Raw genomic sequence first — 8,728 nt, 5'->3', positions numbered from 1 at the left:
CGAGCACAGTCCCTAGATTATTGGCTTTCTTCTGTCCCACACCAGGTGGCTCTTCTGATATGAGACAGAACCTCTTAATTTTTCTTTTAACAACATGCTTGGATTTAGAGGAGAGAGCCATATTCCAACTCCAAAGCCAGCTTGATTTATAATTGAGTCGAGACCACAACTTTTGTCTTTTGAAGTAAAGAGATATGGGTGTCAGGCAGTGATACTTTACCCTGTAGAGTATATTGGTACCAATAGGTCCAATTTTTCTCTGCTCGTCAGACGTCTAGGTGTCCAAGGTCTTTTTAACTTCTTGAAGATGGGTATTTCTGTTTTCCTGTAAATACAAAAACAGAACCCTGCTCCACCCTTGTTTGGTGAGTTTTCCTTACAACTTGTAGAATTGTCACATTGGTGGATGAACCATCATTTCTCCTTATCAAGAGGTTTCTCTTGTTCAAATCAAATCTTTATTAATTTTGATGGTATCCATAGCTTTTCTTCTGCTGTGGAAACAAAAGCAAAATCCTTCCCCAATGTAGCACATATCCTGGTTTCCATTCTGAGGTCAACACACCTTTGAAGTACACAAGGTGATTTAGTTCAGCAGTTTTTTTCTATTATTCAGTGTCTCTCCACAGCTGTTGTTCCTTTCTCATCAGCATTATGAAAAATTCAAGGTTAATAAGGTATTATGCAATCTATCTTTGGAGGTTTTTGTTCCCCCTTTCTGTTTATAAAGCATTTCTTTTAAAGTGTGACTAGATCTTTCTACAACTGCTTGTCCTGTAGGATTGTGTGGCATACCTGTAATGTGCTTTATATTATAATATGCAAAAGCTGTTTCATTTTACTGAGGACATATGCTGGAGCATTGTCAGTCTTAATTTGTACAGGGATAGCTATTATGGCTATGACTTATAATAGGTATGTAATTACAGAATCAGCCTCTTCAGAACTCAAAACAGTTGCCCATTGAAATCCTGAATAGGTATCAATGGTGTGGTGTACATATTTCAATTTTCCAGATTCTGCAAAATGAAACCGAGGATACCAACAGGGCTAATATTAGCAGGTTAACTTAACCCACATGCCCGCTCATAAAAACTCTGTTAACTCCTAACTTGTTGACACTCTTACAGGACAGATAGAGGCATTTCCCATCTCCAGAGAAACAGCAGATGTGATGGCTCAGGTATTTCTGAAGAACTCATCACCCATCAGCGCTGGTACCACCACTCCAGGCTCAAGGGCATATCTGCTCTTTTGTCTGGCTCATCCACCCTTGCCTCTTCTGTTACATCCAGGGCACTTCTCCATTCCAACCTCTCTGGCAGCCACATTACTCTTCCCATGGCTAGCCCATTCATAAGGCCAGTGTTAATAATCTATTTTTTTCCTCCTAGCAACCTGCCTTCTCAGCTCCCTCAGGGAACAGATGCCTGAGGACTCCACAATGACAGCTACTGAATGCTTCTTCAGTCACAACTCCTGCTGTGCGTGACCCTGACTCCCAACTCCCCTTCTTTATTTCTTCCTGAATCAGCAGGAAGCAGTCTCAAGAATTCAACAGCCTCATTCCCCCCACTTGCTACCCATAACTCACCTTTTTATAATAATCAAAAAGGGAATGTCAGCATTCAGACGTGCCCCTGGCCTGCCCAGTGTCCTGACAATGTCATCCTACATACAGTCCCCTTCAGGAGAAAACTCCTCCTCCCACTCTATTCCCATGAGGTGAGCACCTCTGCTCTCTCCCCTTCCTCCTTTAATAATAACTTTTCACATGAGTGCCGCCTGCATGATGTCTTTCCCACGACTCCCACCTGCCATGACCACCGCCGTCATGTCTGCATGGCATGCCTCTTTCTCACCACTGTGGGGCTCCTCAGCTCCAACTTGCCAACACCTCTCTTCTCACTGTTTCTACAACAGGAGCAGTAGCCAGAGCTTTACATCCTGATCAAGGGCAGCAGATACACCTGTGACCTCGTATGGGCTTCTGAAACCTCCAAGCCCACTTCCAGTGACACACCTTCTCCAACAAACAGCTCCACCAGGTAGGGACCAAGTATTCACATATATAATGGGGGCATTCCCATTCAAACCATCAAGCTCCCATCTTCCCATGGGAGTCAGCCTTATGTAACATCTCCCCATCAACTGCCTGACTTCATTCTGTGTCTGTACATCCACTTTATTTTGTTTTCTTAGGCAGAGTCTAGGGATGCCCTCAAACTTGTAGCAATCCTCCTGCCTCATATCCACAGTGCTGGAATTTTAGTTTGTTTTTGTTTATAAGATAGTGTCTAACTATGTACCCTAAGCTGGCCTGGACTCATTATATTGACTAGGTTGGCCTCAAACTATCAGATCTGTCTGCATCTACCTTCCAAGTGCTGGGATCTAATTCTTTACACATATCAAGGAAACTAGTAATGAATTATCTTATTGTAATAGAAATTCTCTCCAATCATCCTTATGTTGAAAACGTATTTTTATAGTTATTTATATCCAATGTCAATAAAGTGAGGCAAAATATTCCTATTTACTTATACATACACACTTACTAGATTACTTATCAAACCAGTATCTTCTACATCATTTTCCTGCTATGTGAAAAATGTCCTGACCTCACAAGAGGGGAAAAAATTATCTATAATCTAATCTACTTTGTGATTAAAAATCAAACAGAAGTCAAGTGTGTGTGTGTGTGTGTGTGTGTGTGTGTGTGTGTGTGTGTTTAAAAACAGCACTGCTTACTTTGCTACTGAAAGGCTGTCTTGGTGCCAGGACATTAAAATGAGGAATAGGAATAAACCACACAATAAGCCAGTTCTAAAATGATCTCTTCATTTTTAATTTCTTGAAAGGCAAATTCACAGCACACTCCAAGCAATGGTTTGAAAATGAGTATGTCAATAAAGAAAAAGTTTTAAATGATTGTTTCCAAGTGAGTTCTCTGGAATTTCTGTACAGCCAATAATTAATAATCATTTAAATCTTTGTTGCAGAGTAGCAAACATCTCAGAGTGGGCTGAGTCCCCTAAAGTCACACTCCTCTGAAATATAATTAAAAGCAGTATAACAGAAACAAAAATAAATAGTCCAAGAAAGAACATATTTGGCATTTTAAAATAATGTTAACATCTCTCAAACATAAATTACATTTATATTTTTACTCTTTATAACCAGACAGGGTTAGGCTGTTTAGTGGATCTGATCGGACTCCTGGCACTGGGGTAATAAAGAGGCTAATGAAGTGAGAGCAAGCAATCAATAGCTTCCAGACACTGCTCGCTTTTTCAAAGCAGAATCCAGCCAGTGTAGAGACTGGTAAACAGAGGCCGACCGGCTGGGCTGGTTAATTCGCTCCTTGAATTAATTGTTCTTCACACAAGCTTGTCTTCCATTTATTTAACAGCTCCAATTACCCTGCTCTATTTCTCTGCAAACAACTAGCAATCAATATGTGAACAATTTCAGGAAACTAAACTGATACGTGTTTCATTGCCTTCTTAAAATACATCAAATACGATTCTTATATTCTGTCCTTCCAGATATTTTGTATTTTCATTATAAACATAGATGAGTCACATCCCAACCACTTAACCTAAATGGAGAAAACCCGAAAGTTAAAATTTAGTTAAGAAATCTTTCTGTACTTATCTTTCAGAAACCTGCCATTTCCTAGATACTGAGATGGAAATGTGAATTCCATACATTTTCATGATAGACCAATAAATGGTACATTGCTTATGTCTTTCCACCGTCTACTCTGAAGCCAAATCCCCATTTCTAACACCGCTAGGGTCTTTACAGTCATAGTCACAGCTGGAAGACCAGCTGAGAAGGACTAAAGTCGAATGACAACATTTGCAGAAAGATACAACAGAAAGCAGGGAGGTAGAGGAGCGCAGTGCAGCCAGCACACCTCCCTGTAAACACCTCACAGTCAGTCCTCACCCATTCGGAACCACTACCTATGTTTAAAAATCCTCATCAAGATATTTCATAGCATGGCATCTATACCTGTTAAAGAATTATCTTATCCTTTTCGTGAGATGAGAGGTAGTGACATTTTATTCTTTCAATGCCGAGTTAAAAATTCCACACGTCTGGCACGTGGGTAACAAGTGGGAAGCACAGGAGCAGCACTGTCCACTCCTGCTTTGGTATGTCAAGTCAGCCACACTCGCTGGCTATCGGCAGCTGGCGATCACTGCTGTTGGCAGAGGGCAGTGGTACTGGCGCTATTCTGCAGACAGCACAGGTGGACCTCCATCATCTTTCAGAAACGAGGCTGCTTTCCTTCCGTTCTTCTGAACGTGATCTTCATTCATTTTCTCCAAAGCTTCTATCTGCAGAACCAATACATTGAACCCATCTGTCAAGTTTGGCCTCTATGTATATACCTCTCCACCACTCGGCCACCTCTAATGATGCTGGTCTTGAATCTCTCTCTACGCTCCTTCTTCTCTCCACCCCCTCTGTGCATGTGTGTGATACGTGTGCAAATATACCCGTATGCTTTTCCCTTGATTATATTACCAGGGTTAGTACTGAGTGCACTTATGAAGCCAGGAAGTGAACTCTGATGGGTTTTGCCATGTGCTCTATAAAGCTTCACTCAACAGTGTCAACACCAGCTGACTGAACTACCAGCTTTCCACCTCTTCCTGCCTGGCCTTAGGCTCCCCCAGAGTGTGGCCAAACTCAAGTCACACATAGGAATTCCAGAACAGACTCTAACCACTCTCTGCTTTGTGGTAAAAATGCTGGGAATAATGAGCTACTGTTACACACACACACACACACACACGTGTTATATATGTAAATTCTTTTAAAACCATCATCTTGCTGGCTGGCCTGGAGCTCTCTACATAGACCAGGACTTCTGCCTCCGTTCCTGTGGCTCTGGCACTACAAGGAAGGCATATGTCTGCATGTGGCTACTTCTAGCTTTCTATGTTCTGCTAAGGGAAGGTAGTCAATACATTACTCTTTTTATATCACGCAGGGTATTCCCCAGTCACCTTCCTCATTCTTCAAACAGGAGAATAAGAGTAAGTAGGGATGTGCTGTTGCCCATCTTTTCTTTTTAGACCCCTGCCATGGAACACACTGAGTACTATGTAGGCCATGCCGCCCTGGAACTCAGAGATCTTTCTGCCTCTGCCTCCTGAGTGTTAGGATTAAAGACGTGTGCCACACCCCGCCTGCTGTTACCCATTTTAGCCAAACTGTGATGAACTCTGTGAAGACGTGTTAGGTTTCATGCCTGAAAAGAACCACGTAGAGGGAAGGAAGACCCGTAGACTGGAGGAGCGTCAGGCCAGCCCTGAGCCCCTCTGGGCAGCTCTCTAGCAGCAGGAGACAAAGCTGTGCGCCAGGCACTCACCTCAGCTAAGAAATCAGCTTCGTTGTCTGCTGAGATGTTCAAGCCAGAAACGGCATTGAAGAGTTCCCGCTCATTAAGGGCTTCCTTTACTCCTCCTTTCTGGAAAAACTAGCAGCGACACACACAGTCAGAACATCAGCCAAGTTCTCACAACCCTGCAGGCACAAGCTGCACTAGACTCCTTCAGCATCTTGCAGCCACTGAGGTTTCCCTCTCAAGGTTAACTGGCCCAGGTCTACACGATATTGTCTGTTTTCAGGAACTTCCACGGCCTGCTACCTCTTCTTCAGTATAAACGTGGTGCCCTGTATACAGCGGCTTTGGCACTGTTTTGTGTGGACAGATGCAATGCAGTCACTAAATCCCATGAATTACTATTTTTAAGCAGGCCCACAGGTTACCCACAGTACACAGTTATTTATCACTTGGATCTGTTGCTAGCAAGTCCTTTCTCTGTGCTCAGGGAGCGAATTCATTCTCCCTTGGAGTGACAGTGGCAGTGAGCAGACACTGTCCCAGTGAGGAGGCACTGTCCCAGTGAGGAGGCACTGTCCCAGTGAGCAGACACTGTCCCAGTGAGCAGACACTGTCCCAGTGAGCAGACACTGTCCCAGTGAGGAGACACTGTCCCAGTGAGCAGACACTGTCCCAGTGAGCAGGCACTGTCCCAGTGAGCAGACACTGTCCCAGTGAGCAGGCACTGTCCCAGTGAGCAGACACTGTCCCAGTGAGCAGACACTGTCCCAGTGAGCAGACACTGTCCCAGTGAGCGGAGGCTGTCCTTCTCCTAGCAGTAATGGGAGGAAGCATGCAGGCCTAACCACCTTCAGCTTTGGTTTATGCATTAGGCATACATTAAGTCCACTTACTCCTTAAACAGCAGGAGCCAAACCAAAAACTTAATCTCTTAGAAATGGAGGCCACATGAGTCATGGACTCCAGAGTCTATGAATAAGTGAATTCTGAAAAACCCTCCTTTATCTCCTTATACTAAAGGTAGCCGGTACCTTTTCCTTCAATTTCTACAAATATGATCTCTTAGGAGTGAGAAAAATATTTGAACCTTGGACATCCTTTAAAAGGCATTGCTTGGCACACTTACCTGTGAAACATTCCTACAGTCACGGAATAAGAACTCCAGGCCATGAGGATGGGTTGGTTCTACAGACTGACTGACGTCAATCAACCAGACCTAGTTAACATAAAGCATAGACTGATGTAACACTCAATAATTTACACCAGGAAATGTGATCTGAATATTAACTGGAATGTGCCACTTACCTTTCCAGCATGCCACAACATGTTATACTCGCTGAGATCAGCATGCACAAGGTTACACTCATTATATAATTGCTGCATCAACTGAGAAGAGAAATGAAAGCATAATTCTAATAGACCTTGATTAAATGAATTAAATGACTAATTAAAATGAATATGTCAACAAGTACTTCCCAGAAAACAAGTTAAAAACCTATTTCATGGGCAGTAGTAATGTCTTTAAACCCAGCACTCAGGAGTCATAGGCAGGAGGATCTCTGTGAGGTCAAGGCCAGCCTGGTCTACAGAGTTCCAGGAGAGCTAGAGCTACAAGAGAAACTCTGTCTCGGAAAACAAAACAACACCAGCTTCCTTCCTTCCTTATTTGTCTCTTGTTTTGGTCATGACTGAGCCCAGACACGCACACTCCACAGATGAGCCCAGCCCTTCTCCCCTCTCCTACACGATCTAAGACTGCGGCACTTCTGCTGTTGTATCAGCAGTGTTTAGGAGAATGAGGGACGGCAGGACTCTGTCAGAGAATTCGTGTGTGCCATTCTGCTTCCTTGCTGTGACCAGAGTCAGGCCCAGGCTCAGACTCCGATGGCATCTGTTGTCTAGCCACTTCCTGTCAAAGGACAGTGTCCCACTAAGACCTCCATGGAGCAGATACAGTTCCAAGGGAACAGTATTTCCTGCCTGTGATGGTAGAAGAGGTGTTCTTGTTTGTGAGCCGGTGCCTTGGTATGTAGCCTAGGATGGCCCTGAACTCATGAACTTCCTGCCTCAGACTCCCAAGTGCTGGGATTCCCAGTGTGTAGGACACGTGGTTTCCAGCCTTTTAAATTAAGCAGCATCATACATTCATCATTAATGATAACCCCTAACTTTACCCTTGAAAATGTGTGTTTGCTACCCCTAACAGAACTGTATAACCAAAGCCCATCATTTCATCTCTTCCCCAAAGCATTCTGAACACGGTTTCCTTTCTTTCCCGTTCTTCTCTTGGCAGTGGAAGGTGTTTAACCTCTGAAATTGCATCTCGTGTTCATGAATGTGTGCATGTGGGGTGTACATGTGCATGCATGTGGAAGCCAGAGGTCCAATCAGGTGTCTTCCCCTGTGGCTCTCCACCTTAGTTCCTGAGACAAAGTCTCTCACTATAAACCTGGAGCTCATGGATTCAGCTAGACCAGCTGGCCAGCAAGCCCCTGGGATCCCTTTTTCTCCTCAGGGCTGGATTAAGGCACACACCATAACACTGGGCTTTTTACAGGGCTACTGAGGTGCAAACTCAGTCTTGGGCTTGCACAGAAGTAAACTGGCTCTGAGTCTACTTCCTGCCCCCGAGGTCCCTGTTTGCATCGACGACCAGCACTGTGAGGGAGCCAAGGCTGAGGATATGTGCACACTTAAGCTCAGGCCCCTCTGATCATATGCTAACAAATTACTGGGTAGTATTTTTATATTGACATCAGCTGCTGCATGACACAAAGGCTCCATGTAGACAGTGTGTGACACACACCTAAGTTTCCCCAGTGTTCACTGAAGACACTGCAGAAGAAATCACGACGGCATTGGGGACATTTTCTTAAACTGGAGGCTTCAACTTAACTCAGTTGTTGTCCCCAAACACTGTCAAGATTCCTGACACGGGCTCTCCAACTGCAGCACCTGGACCTGCTACTGTCACCACCATCCTCACTCACCTCCCCACTTTGCCGCAGTGATGCCAATCTGCTTCCCTCGGATTTCCCAACAGTGGCTGTAGGCCCTTCCTTTTCTTTTGCTTTTTTTTTTTGGTTTTTCAAGACAAGGTTTCTCTGCATAGCCCTGACTGTCCTGAAACTAGACCAGGCTGTCCTTGAATTCAGAGATTCGCCTGCCTCTACCTCCTAAGTAAGCACTGGGATTAAAGGTATGCACGACCCTTTCAATACTGCTAAAGAACCCTAACTTTTAAGGAGTCAGACAGAGGGATTCCATCTGCTAAACTTGACTGAAGAAGTTCTGTGAAAAACTGTTTCATACTAAGAATGAAGCTTGCTCTTGCTCCATGAATATCTTAAAGTTTTCTAAAAC

The 8,728-nt window shown here is 44.1% G+C and overlaps 1 protein-coding gene across 2 annotated transcripts in view; it reads right to left on the bottom strand.

The window, feature by feature from the left end:
* Positions 1 to 2,824: 2,824 nt before the first annotated feature.
* The window catches only part of Riok3 (RIO kinase 3), a 29,130-nt gene continuing 23,226 nt past the window's right edge, over positions 2,825 to 8,728 (bottom strand). The window contains exons 10-14 of one of the 2 annotated variants that reach the window (XR_009375190.1): positions 6,671 to 6,751; positions 6,492 to 6,581; positions 5,390 to 5,497; positions 4,021 to 4,349; positions 2,825 to 3,050 (exon numbers count right to left, since the gene is read on the bottom strand). Coding sequence is in view for 1 of the 2 variants with exons in the window: in XM_059245875.1 (XP_059101858.1) it covers positions 4,242 to 4,349; positions 5,390 to 5,497; positions 6,492 to 6,581; positions 6,671 to 6,751 (387 nt within the window). In the remaining variant the exon portion in view is untranslated. Of the gene's footprint in view, positions 4,350 to 5,389; positions 5,498 to 6,491; positions 6,582 to 6,670; positions 6,752 to 8,728 lie in introns of both variants that reach the window. The other variant, XM_059245875.1, reaches the window with a different exon arrangement.

This window comes from Peromyscus eremicus, chromosome 19 (assembly GCF_949786415.1).
Source record: "Peromyscus eremicus chromosome 19, PerEre_H2_v1, whole genome shotgun sequence".
NCBI classification, from domain to species: Eukaryota; Metazoa; Chordata; class Mammalia; order Rodentia; family Cricetidae; genus Peromyscus; species Peromyscus eremicus.
This window is presented reverse-complemented; position numbering and strand designations above follow the sequence as displayed.